Genomic DNA, 15,421 nt, shown 5'->3' with positions numbered 1-15,421 from the left:
CTGCTCTAAAGGGCTCCGGTGGCTGCCCATCCTCTGCCCTGTGCTTTAAGCATTCATGTAGTGGGTGTCTTCTGCAATAAAAATAAGTGATGAGGGAAGCACCTTTACCGTGGTGCTGGATATGTCGAAATTCTGTCTATTTTTTAGGGGACTACTTAATTTATTTGCCCCTTGTAAGGGCGGTAGTGAGGAGCCTGATGACATGCAGCAGTCCCAGCTGCAGAGCTTTAGTGGTACCCTTTGGAAAACCCAAGAGGTGGTCACCCTTGGAGAGCCGGCAACACAGCAACCAGAAACCAGGCGCTGGTCTCGCACAAGCGCCTTTTGCCATCGTATCTCTTCCTAAAAACAGAAGGGAGGAGTAATAAAAAAATCACCCTAGATGTTTCTAAACAGGATGTTTACCTAGACCTCATGAGGCAGCAGCAGTTTAAGTGCTGCGAGACGATTCGGCTCTCCCTGTGGAGCCCCTCTGCGCGGGATCCCGCTTCGGGGTGGGTTTGAGGAGAACCCCAACCAGGCTCCGGGGAGGGAAACGAGCAGGGCGGGTGGAGGGGGGGGCTTCAGCTCCCCCCGCGGCTCCCGGCGCGCCTCGCCTTTGTTCGGGCAGGGCTGGAGCGGGGGCCGCGGGGCGGGGAGGGACGGAGGGAGGCTGGCAAGGAGGGAGGGCTGGCGGGCCGGAGCCGGTTGCCCGAAAAGGCTTTTTTCCCCCCTTAATCTCCAAGAAAAGAAGCATCCAAACGCAACCCGAGAACTTTTTTTTTTCCTCACATAAGAAAAAGTAAATTAAAAAAAACCCAAAAACCTCAGAAAAATGCTGTCCCCCTAACTCCCACCCCTTCTCGCAGACCCTGCCCCCGGCCCGCCCCACGCCGCGCACGGGGGCCGCGGGCGCGCAGCGCGGCGCCGCCCGGCCCCCCCTGAGGCGGCAGCGGCGGCGGGAGCGGGAGCGCCAGCGACCCCGGCGGCGGCGGCGGCGGCGGGGGAGGCGGGCGCCGGGCGCCGCCCGCCCCGCAGCCCGCCGGCCCCGCAGCCCGCCGCGCCGCGCCGCCGGCCCCAAATGGATTATCTGCGGCTGGTGCTGTCCTGCCTCGTCCCCCTGCACGGCTGCCTGGCCGCCGGCAGCGCCCCAGGTACGGCCCCTTCCCGGGGGGAGCGGGGTGCCCGGGGGTGCGGGGTGTTTTGACAGGTGGTTCGCACCCCGGAGGATGGGGGGAAAGGAGAGAGCTGCCGCCGGCGGGGGGTTTGGTGTCAATGAGAAATTGGGGAGATGGAGGCTGAGCGAGAAATAGTTGGCGTGCCTGGCGTGCGAGGGGCACGTCAGCCCGAGTTTATTCTGCTACGTTTGACGCGCCTGGCTAAAACTACACAGCGGAGCTGCGTTCGGAGGGAAAAGCGGTGGTTGGGCTTATCGAGCTCTGGTGGGGCTTGCCAAAAGCTCCCCGAGTTGGTTGGCCACCGAAATCCCGACGCGTGAGCGGGATGCTCCATGCCCGTGGCTGAGCCCTTTCCCTCCGTTTTGCCTCCGCAGAGCTCCTCCTGTCCGGTAAACTCAGCGAGTATGGTGTGATCGTCCCATTCAGCGCGGATTGCCGGGGCCGCTTCCTCTCGCACGTGGTGTCCGGCGATGCGGCGGCGGGGATCGGCGAAGCCGCCTGTGCCCCAGCCCCACGCCCGTCCCGCCGCCGTGTCCCCCGCAGTCCCCTGGATGAGCTCCCCCAGCGCCGCGGGGCCGGTGGCCGCTTGCTGTACTTCAACGTCACGGTTTTTGGGAAGGAGCTGCACCTCCGGCTGAGGCCCAACCGGCGGCTGGTGCTGCAGGGCGCCGTGGCTGAATGGCAGGAGGATTTTGAGGTGCTTTTCCGGGAACCCCTCCAGCAGCGGTGCCTTTTTACCGGTGACATCTCCGGCATGCCTGGGGCCGCTGTGGCCATCAGCAACTGCGATGGACTGGTAAGCTCAAGAGGCCAGCGGGGCGGTTCGTGCACGCTGCCATGTTTTGGTGTGGTTTTCTCTTAAAAGGTGGATCATGGTGTCCTGAAACCTGATTTTTTGGTGATGCATTAAGTGTCTGCACCATGCGTTATCCTTTACTGTCTGGATGCTGCGGGTTCCTTTTCCCCACGTGGATTGTGGTGTAAGCAGGGCAGGGTACTACATGTGCGAGTGTTCCATCGTTCTCCTGTATGTGCAGCTGTATTTGTTTGAAGGTGTTGAAAAATTGCCTGTCCCATGCCAGAGCTGCCTCCTGCGCAGAGGTGGGCCGTGTCAGGTGCTGTTATGCCCACGGGGTCTGCCTCTGGGATGGGTACCCACGCTGCGGGTGATACTGCTTCATTGTCACTCACCCATGTTTTACTTTGGGACTGCTTCAGAAACTTTTTCGTTGTGTTTCCCTCTTCTTAAATGAGGCTGAGTGAGCTTGATCTTCTCCTGAAATCACTGTTAGCAGGCAGTCTTGCTAAAAAGATGCAAAGCATCTTGTTTTGGGAGAATCTCTTTTTTTTTCCCATTCTTTTTTTCTAATTGTTCACATGCTTAGAGCCTTTTGGCGCAGAGTTCAGCATCGGTCACTTGCTGCCACAGCGCTTTAATTACTTTAAATGGCTCTGTTACCTTCTTAGCCCTGGCGTTTGGTCTGCCTGTGGGTTTCCTACTTTTGATATGCTTGAAAAATCGCTTCTTATTTTTTATACCTTTGGCCCGTTGCCCTTCAAATTTCCTTTGTGCCAATTTAGTTCTTCTTTTAGGCGCCAGGGTTTGCTGTTTTCTCCTGGTACCACTTACATTACTCCTGGTTGGAATAAACTTCTTATTTTGCTTTGCCATTTTTTTTTAATATGCTTCTTTTTTGGTTGCTTTATTCTGGGAGTTCCTTAAGCCAATTTTGGCTGCTAGCACAAACAATTTGGCATTCCTTTCTTTTTATGCAGTGCCTGGTGTTACTATACAAGCAGAAATGACAGAGCAGCGCAGCTAGAAATACGTATTTCACTTACATTTAGTGTTGGTTTTTTTTTTTCCCCAACAATTTTAGCATGTAATCCACACCTTTTGAAGCAGCTTTTTTAGAATTGTCTGAGGCTGTGAATTTGCAGAAATTTCTCCATGACATGAATGGTGCTGGGGCTGGTGAATCTGGGCAGGCTTGAAAGCTTGAAAGGTATTTCCTATAGCTCCAGCAAGCAACTAGTAGTACTGCGTCTGGAATGAAGAACTGGTTTTAAATGTGCAGGTTGCATTGCAGATATCATTTCTGTTGTCATCGTGAGCAAAGTGATGCTGGAAGTGGTTGGCAGCTGAGTCCATGTCCTGACATGGCTCGGAAGCAGTGAGGATGGTGTTAGGGGGTTTCTCTTCCCCAAAGATTTATGCAGCCATTCGTGTCTTGCCATCCATGGTACCCCCAAGCCCACTCTTTTAAGCTCAGGTAAAGAACAAGTGGCTCTTCCCCTAGGATCAGCAGCTCAAGGCGCTTGCTTCTTCTTTACCTTCATTAACCCCGATGCAGCCAGCTCTGTGGGAGCTTTGCTGCTGCTCTGCACGGTGGGATTAGCTGAGCCGTGTTGTGCTGGTGACAGGGCTTTGGTGGTTTGCAAATGCTGAGGGCTTCTGCAGGGCGGTTTTGGTGCACCCCCATTTCCAAAGCTATCCTGGGACACAGTGTTAGTATCATGGTTGCTGATGTGTTGTCTTGCAGATGTTTTATTTCTTCATGTAGAGCTCCAGCATCATCAGGAAAGAGGAAAAAAAAGTAATTTTTTTTCTTCCTGCAGTGCATCTATTGCTCTGTGGCCAACAAATAAATGCCCTGGCCTCAAGCAGCAATTTCCCATCATCCGGCAAAGCACATGTGGTGATTGCAGGCTGGGGAAAGAGGTCAGAAGGACAGAACCCGAGCAGGGGTTCTGCTCCTCCTCTAGTAAAGAGGATTTTGTAATACATCCAACATAGCAGTTGGTTTCTCTCTTTCATGGGTTTTCTGGCTGGTGTAGATGGCTTTATGGTCCTCTGGCTTAAGTTAGTCGGCATCTCGTATTTGCTGGGAGTTGTGAGACCAAGAGGACCCCGAAAAAGCAGTGAAAACAGCTTGATTTAGCAAATGAAGCAAGAAACACAACCAAAACACGGGTGGTAGGTGTGGATGGGATGGGAGGATAGTATTTATGACCATGCTGTACCTCCAGCATGACCCAGCAGAGAAGCAGCAGAACATCTGGGAGAGATGTACATGGTCAGGACTGTTGTTAGCATCATGCTAGATAGCGACTAACTTAAGGTGGGGAGGGTTGGCGGTAGGTAGCTTTGTTGCTCTTTGATGTGCACGTACCCTGGAATTGCAGTGGACTTTGCTGGAAGTTATCCACAAGCTTCAAAAGGGGATTGCAGCTTTTGCATCCCAGTATAGCGTGTGTGGGAGGCGCAGGACCGCACTTGGCTGCTCTTTTCTGGTCAGAGGAAGTGCTCTGGGATGCTGTGGATGAAGGCTGTGTACACAAAGAGATTACGCTGTGTATAAACGGAGACTGAGATTATAAATAATGAGGGGAAAAAAGAAACAGTTCTTGAAAAAGAGAGTACGCATTAAATCTTTCCTAAATCCATATTTAGCCATGTAAGTGAGCTGATTTTTTTTTCAGAGATGCCAAACCCATGGCACCTTCCCCAGCTGTTACTTGCTGCAGGCGTCCACGCGTGGAAGTCCAGCCTTTTTTTTGCAAGGGTGTCTCATACCAGAGTGGGAAGATGCTGTCATCCATAATGTAATTTCAAAGCTGATCTAAGCCACCAAATTCCTAACTGGTAAGTAGTATTAGGCAGAAATCTTCCCCAGCAGACTCATCTCACTGCAGTGAAGGTACCCCATCTTTCCAGCTTTAGTAGTATGTGGTCAACTTTGCTTCCTTCATGCTCTGCTGGCAGAGATGCATGAAGAATTACTGTCTGTAGGCACCACGTTTGCTTTTTGTGGCTGGCTTTTCCCTGCTGCTCTCCAGGCTACTTGCACCAAACACCAATGTCCTGCAAACTGTAGAGCCAGCGTTTTCCATACCTGTCAGCCTGGCTTGCTTTGGAGGGGTGGCAACAGATAAGCAGAGCACAAAGGCCCTCAGAACAGCAATTAATAGGAAACAAAGGGAGAAACAGTCCCCATAATGATGCCTTAGTGGAAAAAGTATGGCTTTGTCTTCCAGGATTTCCTTGCAGCTCCTGAGCTATAGGGTTAATTTTGTGAAGAAAGAAGGTGCTGGTTTAAATGCCCGGAAGGTGAGATGTCCCTTTGGTTACACAGATCCCACTGTCCTCAGCTCATTTTTTTTTTTTACTTGGACATGAGGGCTTTTCTCCTATGTGAAAATCCTAATTTTTGGCAGTGAGATAAAAAGCAGCCCCTGTTTGGGCTGAAAACTTAGTTAGCAGTGAGCATGTCTCCCTGCCCTCACCCCACCAGGAGCTGTATTTGAATCCTGGCTTGAGAGACCTGGCAAAGCCCAGATGGAGCAGCTCCCTGTCTGTAGACATCCCAAAAATCTCTTGCCTTGGCACAAAGAGCAGGGAAAAGCAGTCAAGGAGTGCAGAGAGTTGTGTTAAATGAGTTGCAAAGCCTGTGCTGCAGACAGAGAGGTACCAAAATAGTGATGGAGCACATGCTGTGCTGCTGCGAGGTGTGGTCCAGCTCAGTGCAGGGCAGATGCATCCTTCTACTGATCCCTCCCCGACTCTCTTGCTGGGCAGTCTCTGGATGAAAGGGGAGCAGTGGCTAGGATGGTGCCTGCATTCACACAGCCTGGCTTTCTGGGACTTTTTGTCCAAATTAAGTGTGAATCGTGTAGGAAAAATACATAGTATGCACGCAGCTGGCTTCCCCCTCCTCGGCGCTGCTGCCTCTTTGGCTGAGTGGAGTGGTTTTATTAATTTTTCCACATTTCAGCTGTGTTGAAGTGTCAGAATTTCCTGAATTCCTGTGGGAGTTGGAGCTTTTTACCCAGTGGTGGTGGAGGAGCCTTTTACCCGGGGTGATGGGGGGTTCCCCTTAGCGAGGGCTGGTGCCAGGCCAGTGGGGCCAGTTCATCTCTCCATAGCCTGCGGAGACACAGAAGATCTGGGGAAAAGACTTCACCTTCTGTGAGCTGGCAGAAATGAGTTTGGTGTTTTCCTTAAAAGAAAAAAAATATATAAAAGGCCATTTTCTAGATTGGGAATTACCTTCACCAAGAGCTGCAGACAGCATCTTGTGTTAGAAATATTAGTAATGATAGTTCCACCTTGCCAGATTTCGTTTGATTTGGTGTTATTAAACCAAATAAAATCGGGGGCAGGAAGCACTGGCAATTGATCATTGAGGATGTGATTGACCTCTTGGCAAGAGCCCAGGGAAAGCTTACTGTGGCTTTTTGGGTGTGTCGGCCTCTCTTGCTGCCTCCCTGTAGTTAGAACCTTCTCAAATGCTGAAATACAACCTGAGCTGCTCCTTTTTAAGGCTGAGCAGGTTTTGTGCATGCCTCTTTGCAATCTTGGTTTTGGTTTCTTTTTTTAATTTATTTTTGTAAATGCCAAGGTGACTGCTGTGGTTTCTGTTTCATTTATGAGGCTAGTCTGATTCAGGTGTGCACACAAGTCCTTGTGGTATCCACTTTGCGCCGTCAGTCGCTGCTGGAATCAGCAGTGTGTGGATCCTGCCATTGGGGAAAGCATGGGTGAGAAAGTCTTGGCTGCTTTGTTTCTTGAGCCATATATAATTAGTCATGAGCTATGGAGCAGAGCAAACCCAAGTGGGCTGTGGCTCGGGACCAGGTTCTTTCATATTTTAATCCAGCCTTGCCCCAGCAGCGGCAGCACAGCTTTCCTCTGGCCACCTGACTCAGCAAGTCCTGGCTTTTGCCGTAAACCCATAAATCGGCTTTGGGTGCCTTGTCCTGAAACGTTTTCATGGCAGGGCTGCGAGGGGGTAGTGGTGTCCCAGAAGACCTTCTCCTGGGACAGGGGTTGCTTATTGAGCTGGCAGGCTGAAAAAAGATGCTGGCCAGGGTAGCGTGCCGGGTGCTTTTGGGTAGTAGGAGTGCTGCTCCACCCCAAATTTGTGGTGATGTGCAAGCTGGAAGCATGTTAGTTAGTGGGAAATTATCAGCGTCATTCATGTGTATAAAATCCAAGTGTGTTTGTGATGCCTCTTTGAGACGCCCAGCACTCTGCCCTTCATAGCTACTCATTTTTGTGTTAAGCAGTGGATACCCACCTGCTCTTATCATATAATAAAGATCAACACCTTAAACCTGCCCCATCACCATGGACTTGCCCAGCCATCACCTGACCTTCGAGTTGACCTTGGCTTGATCTCTGCCTTAATCACCACCACCTTGCCTGGTGCTCCAGACTTCTGGTTGAACTTGGCAGTGATTTTCGTCTCCTTGGCTGGGGGTGGCTGGAGAGGTCCTGCCCTGGTGACCTGAACGTCTCCAGTGGGAAGGACCTGAGATACGTGTGTCAGGCAAGTTGATCCTAGCACAACTGCCTGTACTTAGATTCCTCAGGAAGGAGGTAAAACAAAACCAGCCAAAGACCTGCTTTCCAGAGGACTTAAGCATCTAATAAAACCCAAGTGGAGCAGGAAATTTGATGAAGTCTAACAGAGCCAGATTGGCTGATGCCACCATGAATGCATTGGTACGTGAATGAGAAGGGGATCCAATGACCCTGGCAGGCTTGGAAGAGCCCCAGCTTTGCCTGGTTGTTTACAGAGCCTAGCTTATGTCTTCATACTGCTCTGTGCAGTATATATATAAATTTTCTATTTTATTTGATGAGAACAGTTCTAATACCCCAGCCCTGCTGAGGACTTCAGTAGGTACATGCTGTTGAAGGCTTTGCTGTGTAAGATCAGATCCGTATGTTCTGTCTGTGCTTTCCAGCTATTCAACAGCAGGCAGCAGCGGGCAGTGCCAGAGGAAGGAGAGCGTGCGTGCGCAATGGAGGGAACTGTGAAAAATGCCGGGCTGGGAGGGGCTGCCCGTGGGATGGAAGCCAAATCCCAGTGATCATTTTGCTTCCCTGAGGTCCGAGCTGGCTGGCGCTGCGGGGTATGAGTGCTCAGGCTGATGTAAGGGAGATTTGGTGGGAGCTTGGTGTTAATTAGGAGCAGATTGGTAGCCAGGAGAACATTACCAGTGATGTTTGCCCTTTCATTCATCTTCCCCTTGTTGGGGAGGTGTAGTCATAATGCTTTCCAGCTTCTCTTCTGAAGGGATTTCCCTGTGTTAATTCCCAAGCACTCCATGGGGCAGAGATGATGGTTTCTTTTTCCTACCTTCTTGCTGTGACTGCAGACTTGTTGGTGAAATGGCAGATTTCCTTCCCGGCACCACGGGCATGGGCATGGTGTAGGGAGGTGAGGTGGTGTGGGAGTCTGTGCAGCCTGTACCCCCTCATGTGCAGGGTTAGGCAGAAAAGCTCATCACTGATGGGAAGGAATGGAGTTTCCTAGCCATATAAAGACATAACTGGAACTGTGTCCAGTTTTTTGTTGGTTGGAGTCATTCTTTGTTCCCCGTTCTCCCCCCTTTTTTTCATCTACAGGGGAAATAAAGAGTCGTCATACGTGAACATGGTAATGGATCCATCCCAGTGTCATGGAATAGCAACAAGACACTCAGTTTATTTGGGATGCTTTTTCCCTTTGGATTCATGCATGTTCTGCATCAATCTTTAATGAGTATACTGAGTGTGCATGTACACGTATGTGTATATAAAAACACATCTTTTTTTCCCCCTTTCTTTATTTCTTTGTGGAGTCCAGGCTGGCCTGATTCGGACAGACAGCAACGAGTTCTTCATCGAGCCCCTGGAGAGGGGGCAGCAGGAGACAGAGGAGCATGGGAGAGCCCACGTGGTGTACCGCCGGTCAGCCATCCGGCAGGATGGCGCTGAGCCCCATGAGGACCTCCACCCTGAAGGTAGGGGCTGCTGGAGCTCAATCTTTACCAGCAATTTATAATAGCTATTTCGTGTGGGGAGAAGACTTTCCTCTCCGCTTGCCCTCTGGCTTGTACATCTTGCCCTATGGCTTTAGGATGGCTTTACCTGCCAGTTGGGTCATCAGTGAGAAGAGAGGAAAGAAAATGCTGGGCTTTTGCTGGGAACTTTGAAATTCTTCAGATTTGGTTAAAATTGGATGAATTACATATATGAGTTATTCTTCCTCTTCATCAAAGAGGTAGAATTTCCCAGGTGTGTGTGACCAGGCCCATGGATGCTCACATCAGCCTTGGGATGGGAAGCAGAGCTGGGACTTGTGAGCGAAAGGGTCAGGAGGAGGTGGGCTTGGTCCGACTTTGCTGCGGCTGTGGCTTGGAGATGTAGGTGCTGCAGTCTTAGTAAAAGCCCTTCCTTTTCCCGGTGTTCACAATTCATGTCACTTTTCTAGTGCCTTGTCCATTTTCCTTTTCCCTTCTTCTTTGCCTTGAAGGAGAAAATGTCCCTTTTTTTTTCCAATAGCATCACTTAGCTCTGTGCTGCACTCTGTGCACATAAATCGCCTGCTGACTTCCCCTCTTACCCACGCAAAGCCAAGCGCACCCAGAAGTGTTTACAAGTGTGGGGTCAACGGTGTGCAAAAGCACTCTATAAACCTATTTATATTTATGCAGAGGCATTAATCTTCCCAGTATTTACTCACCTCTAGTGGCACCATAGTGAGCACCCCCCGATTTTTAAAAAAGTATAAAAGTTTTGCAGGATGTGCTTGTTGCTTTTGTAGCATCACTAATGGAATTGAGAGTTTCAAAGGCACTACTAGGTTATGGGGTGAAGGATGTGATGAAGGATGGAGGATGCTCTGGCTGCAGCTGTCTGCTCTCAAGGAGCAGCCCTCAGCTTCTCAGGCGTCCTCCCCAGCTGTCCACCACCTCCCCGGGTGTCCCACCACCATCCAACGGACAGTGTAGGACCATCATCTCATAGATGTGTCTTTTAGTGCTGGTGGTCCCATTTCAGAGCCATTTCCCCCTACAGAGCAATATGGATCAGTGACCTGGTTGGAATTAAATATCCTATTTATTTTTCCCGCTGAATTTATATTTTTTTGGAGTGTCGCCGTGGTGTCAGGTCACCTCAATGGCTGTTTCTTTTTCTGCCTCCCATGCCTTGCTCAGCGCCCGGTGTGCGGGTGGGTGATCTCCCCAACTCTCTGGAGCTCATGACGGAGCAGCTGGGGGACGTGGAGCGCAAGAGGCGCCATGCCAGGAAGGACGACTACAACATCGAGGTCTTGCTGGCAGTGGACGACTCGGTTGTACGCTTCCATGGGAAGGAGCATGTCCAGAACTACGTCCTCACCCTCATGAACATAGTAAGGCTTGGCTGTGGGGGGCCGTGGCTCCCACCCCTCCCTTGGTTTACTGCTTTTCTCATGCTGAAAATCTGTTATCCTGGAAAAAAAGAGGGCTGGGGGAGAAAGTGCTGCAGGAAGGGCTGGCTGTGCATTCACACAGCCATCTCTGGCATTTAATAGTGGCAGCTGGAGTGGTGGAAAGCAGAGCCCTTGTACGTTCCTCTCCACCACTTTCCCCTGGCCAGTGGCAGGGTCTGGTGTGGTGGTTGCTGTCACTCTCTGTCACCTAAGTCCAAGAGCATCTTCTGTATCTCCTGGCTAAGACCATCTCCTCCTCATCACTGAAATCTCAACAAATGCTAGGAAAGAGAATGGTTGTTGATTTTTTTTTTTTTGTAATTATGATGTTTATTTTGAATAATATTTGTTGACTGGGGAAAGATTTTTATAGATTTTCAGTTTTTTCTTGGAAGACCTGGGCACCTTGAGGATTAGTCAGACGTGTTTGAAAAGGAGTTTATATCAGCTTTACAGCAAGCCTGCTTCTGCACCTCTCCTCACCCAGTGGCACAGGGAAGCCTGTGCTGATTCCCTGCACAGCTTTTCTTTCCTTTTTAAGATAAAAATGTGCATATTCCCCAAGTCCTGAGAGATGTGGAAGGATCAATATTTATTCAGCCAGTCATCTTGTGGGAGGTTTGCTCTGCTGGCACCTGAACGTCTGCAAATAGGGTCAGTGTTCAAAAATCTCTCTTGTGTGCTTTCCCATTTTTGTTTTGTTTTCCATGCTTTATGCTCGCCTCTATTTATTTATTTTTATTTAAGTACTCTTTTGCATGGTTATGGAAAGTGTTTGAAAGGCACAACCAGCTGAGAAATAACCAAGCTATAAAGATGCTTTTGCTTTTTGGTTGCTTGTTTGGGTTTTCTTTGGACATTATTTCTGCCATAGTAGACAAGCTCAGAGCTATATTGCCAGTAACGAAGGAGAGATTATCAACATAAGGGGTAAGGATTTGCAAGATTAGAGGCCAAGTGTAACGTGGACGATCCCTAGTAGAAAAGATGTTGGTTTTAAAAAGCTAATGCCTTCATTGCAACATTTTATTCTCCAGTGCGTTATCCCGATGCCTGTGGTCGGATGCTCTCAGCATCACTTCAATTAACTCTCTGAAAGTTTCTCCCGTTTGCTTATTAAATCCTTCTGCAAGGGGGAAGCCACAGGGTTGCCTATTCTGACCCCAGGCTCTTCCCACATTACGGGAGTCGGAGATGATGTCATTTTCCCTTTCCGATCTGGGGGGACAGACAGTTTGAGCGCCTGGGGATTGTCAGCTCTAATCAAAAGGTTGGTTTTCAGGCGCATTTCATGGTTTATACCCCGCGGGCAGGACTTTTCAGGGAGTGAATGTGCGGGATGCTGTGCTGGGAGAAGGGAGGACCGCTGCTATTCAAGTAAAGGCAGCACTGCAGACTTTAATGAATTAAATAAAGCGGGGGAAAAGCAGCATCAATAAAAGGGGGGAAAACCAGGATAATGCATGCAACAAATACTTCCCCCAAGTATTATTTCCTTCTATATGTTCTTCCCCCACCCCTTTCCCCTTTTTTCTTTCTGTGTTTAGTGTGTTTTCTTTCCAGCTTTGCTGTGACCTCCATCCGCCTCCTCTTGGCGCCTCCTCGTTTCCTTACCGGCTCGGATTGCCTTAAAATACCTGATTCAGCAGAAAAAAACCCTGCTTTCTGGCCTGGATGGCAGAGGGAGAGAAAGAAGAGGGTGCTGGGGTTGGCAGGGAGGAGTGTGCTGGGACCACACAGCTGAACACTGATCCCATTAGTTGGAGGCAAGGGGAAGGAGGAGAGGCTTGGCCAGCCCTCTAACGAGGAAAGGACTAAGTGAGCTGGGCTGGAGTACACCAGGGAGGTGCTGCATGGGAGCCAGCTGGGAAAGCTTCCAGGAGTTTTATCAAGATATATCCCAAGGAAAGGGGGCAGCGAGCTTGGAAGTTGATAATAAATGTTACTGTCCTTTGCTGGGGTGCCAATTGGGTGCCAAGTGGGTTGTGGGACCTGTACCCCTTCCTGGTGCTGCGCAGGCTCAACTTAAAATGGCGCTGCTGTAGGTAGGGTCCCAGGGCTCTCCCTGAGACACAAATCCTTTTATTAAGAACTTGGTGTCAGCTGAAGCTCAGTGATAAATAATTCATCACAGAGAATTTTTTTTAATAACTCAGCCCCTTATTTTGTTGCCAGAAATGTGGATACCAGGCTTTTCATTAAACAGCGCTGTGTCCATCCTGGGAAGCTGACATGAGGATGACTGCTCCTTTTGTGCACCTAAGAGTTTCCCTGCAGGCTACCTTCCTCGCTAGCTCCCAGCCTGCATTCCCAGCCTGCCATTCCCTTCTTGGCTCAGAGACTGCCAGAGGATTTTGGGTCAGGTTGTGAGTGGGAAACACATCCTTTGCCATTGCTTGCTGTGCACGCTGGAGAAGGTGCATCTGAGCAGATCTCACAACTCTGAGCCGAGCATCACTGTATCCACCCTAGCAAAACCTGGCATCCTCCCTGACACTGGGCTTTTGAGATGAACATTTGGTGATGTGGCAGCTGGGGGAAGCTGTTCCCCTGTCTACCTTGCTGCCCGTGGCAGGGATTGCGATGCTGTCGAAGCAAAACCAGGGTCCTCCAGCCACCGTGACTGCTGTGTGTGAGTGCTGAAGAGTGGGAGAAGGGGTGGGAACCAGGAGGGGATCCAGCACCCTGTAAGGGGAAGAGGAGAGGAAATGTTTTATGTCCCACTTTGTTTTTCAGCCTCTTGTCATTCAGTTGGAATCCTTGGTTTTCTCCTCTGGATTTCCCACTGCTCACCCCCCTCTAGGCTGGGGCTGGTCCCACTCAGAGGAGACCAACCAAGCTGTCGACTATTTTAAGCCTTGCCCTGGTGTCAACTGGTTTGTTGGGGTTTGTGTAGGATACTGCTCATGATTTGGTTAAGGATGCAAAGGTACTTGTTGTTTTCCCATTGTTTCAGGTTTCTAGGGAAACCCTGTGAGTCAGAGCCCTCTCCATGCTGGAACTTGCCTGTCCCCTCTGGCACATTGGCGGAATTATTGTTCCCAAGGGCTGAGCGACAGAGTGCTACTGAGACTGTGGAGCAGAGGGTTAGGGAAAAAAAAAATCAAACCTCTGGCTTTAGTTTTAACCTGGGATTATCTAAAAAGCCAAGCCACAGCATGGATTGCTCGAGACACTGATTTGGTGCTGTTTCAGGAGGGCGGCCAGTCTAAAATAATGGGCAAATTACAGTCCTTCTGGTGTATGGGTTTTTTTTGGTGGGTCATGAGCCATCTTGCTAACTAATAGTAACAAAAAATACCTCTGATATCTCTTACACACGCTATTTCCCACCACCTATATAGGCTTATGTGTTTGTTGCTATGTTTTTGGGACAACATAGCCTGTTGTGTAGAGAGCTGTGATAAAATCTAGAGTCTTGCTCTGCAGGGCAAACCTCCCCTTTCCTCCATTCCTTTGCATTGAAAATGTAGATGATGTGGGTCAGCCCTTACAGAGGTGTTCATGGGGTGTGCATCCCTACAGGGGATGCAAGCGTGTGTAGCAAGCCTGATAATGTGGTCAGGGGACTTTTGCCTCTGTTCCTAGCCCCTTAGTACCAGAAATCAGGCTTGGAGTGAATCCACCAGCATGAAAATTGAGTGAGGGAATAAAAGAAAGGAGCTTAAGGATGACTTGGCTGTTCTGAGTGAGCGATCTGGGGTTTTGAAATGTCAGCTATTCTGCTGGTTTGGCAAATTCTTCTCGTGTCTCTCTCTTTGTTTTCTTTCCCTGAAGAACAGTGAGGTCTAGACATTTCCAGTGCGGTTTGCTGTTGAGATCTTGCGTCTGGGGCTGCAGACTGAGGGCTGGCCAGAGGCTTGCAGGGATTTAGGTAGGCAGCCTTGCTCACTCCCTGAGCCAGTGGGGGTCTGGGGGAGGGTCCATGCACTTGGCGAATTTACCGAGCATTTCAGAGAGGATGAAAAGGGTTTTCGTGTTCATTTCATTCTTTGTAAAGCATTATCATTGTCCCCTTGGCATTTCAGGCTGGGGCTTTGGAGTTGCCTATGGGGGGTGCATGTGTGTGTGTGTCCGTCCCATGGGCTGGTTGTCCTTGCTGTTTTGCCCTTAATGCATATCTAGCTTGAAGGGCTGTGCTGGTTTAGGTGAAAAAAAAAATAAATCCTCTTTTAAATGAAATAGGAGAGCATTTCTTATCAGGTTACAGTATTAAACAGGCTGGGCATCTAACCATGTGGGCGAGAGGGATAAGATCTTTATCCCATCTGTCTTCAGGAAAGCAGGTCCCTTTACTGGAGCCCTTTGCTGAGCAGGTATTTTCTGGGGGGATTTTCTCTGAAGACATTGACTCACTTAATGGCATCCGCAGAGGGCAGGGAGAGTGGTGCCAAGGCTGCAAACCGCTCTCTGGGCCAATTTCCATACCCTCTGCTGGCTTGAACCAGCTCCAAGGCGGGCCGATGGGGAGCAGGCAGGTGATGCTTGCCCCCTCTAGCTCCATCCCCACTTCTTCTTGCACAGGCGTAGTGGCACTGCTGGCCCTGCTGATGCTCCCCCCCCAGAAACTTGGGGACTTTGGGGTCACAGCCACCACAGCAGCAAGCGCCAAGCCCTTTGGATTTTTTTTCTTTCTTGATCAATTATTTATATCTAGGTATTAAGGGAAGTCTGTAGCCTTGGGCAGTCTGGTTCCACATCTGCTTTCTGAATTAACTGTAAAGGTTGCTGCCAAGCTGGTATCTGTTAGGTACAGATCCTAGCCTAAATTGCTGCCCTCACCTAGACAAAACAGGGGCTTGTGTTTAGGGTTAACCCTTTGGTTCAGAGGCTGGAGCGGTATCTACTCCCTGCTAGCTGGAGGAGAGTGGGGTTTAGCACTGCTTTAAAAGGAAGATTTAGGGGAGTAAATCCCATCTTAAAATAATACAGCTTCTTGTGTCTTAGTCCCTTAATGAGCTGTTTCTAAGCTGCTCGTGGTCCTGCACTGTCTGTAGCTGTTCTAGCTGGTTCTCC

General features: G+C 49.9%; 1 protein-coding gene across 1 annotated transcript in view; it reads left to right on the top strand.

Annotated features, from left to right (window-relative positions):
• Positions 1-202: 202 nt before the first annotated feature.
• LOC115608758 (A disintegrin and metalloproteinase with thrombospondin motifs 14-like) overlaps positions 203-15,421 on the top strand; it is a 15,362-nt gene continuing 143 nt past the window's right edge. The window contains exons 1-5 of the mRNA XM_030488079.1: positions 203-233; positions 849-1,133; positions 1,532-1,953; positions 8,795-8,951; positions 10,149-10,345. Coding sequence (XP_030343939.1) covers positions 203-233; positions 849-1,133; positions 1,532-1,953; positions 8,795-8,951; positions 10,149-10,345 — 1,092 coding nt within the window. The remainder of the gene's footprint in view (positions 234-848; positions 1,134-1,531; positions 1,954-8,794; positions 8,952-10,148; positions 10,346-15,421) is intronic.

Source organism: Strigops habroptila, chromosome 5, assembly GCF_004027225.2.
Source record: "Strigops habroptila isolate Jane chromosome 5, bStrHab1.2.pri, whole genome shotgun sequence".
NCBI lineage: Eukaryota > Metazoa > Chordata > Aves > Psittaciformes > Psittacidae > Strigops > Strigops habroptila.
The sequence above is the reverse complement of the archived record's forward strand: the minus strand, read 5'-3'. Positions and strand labels throughout refer to the sequence as shown.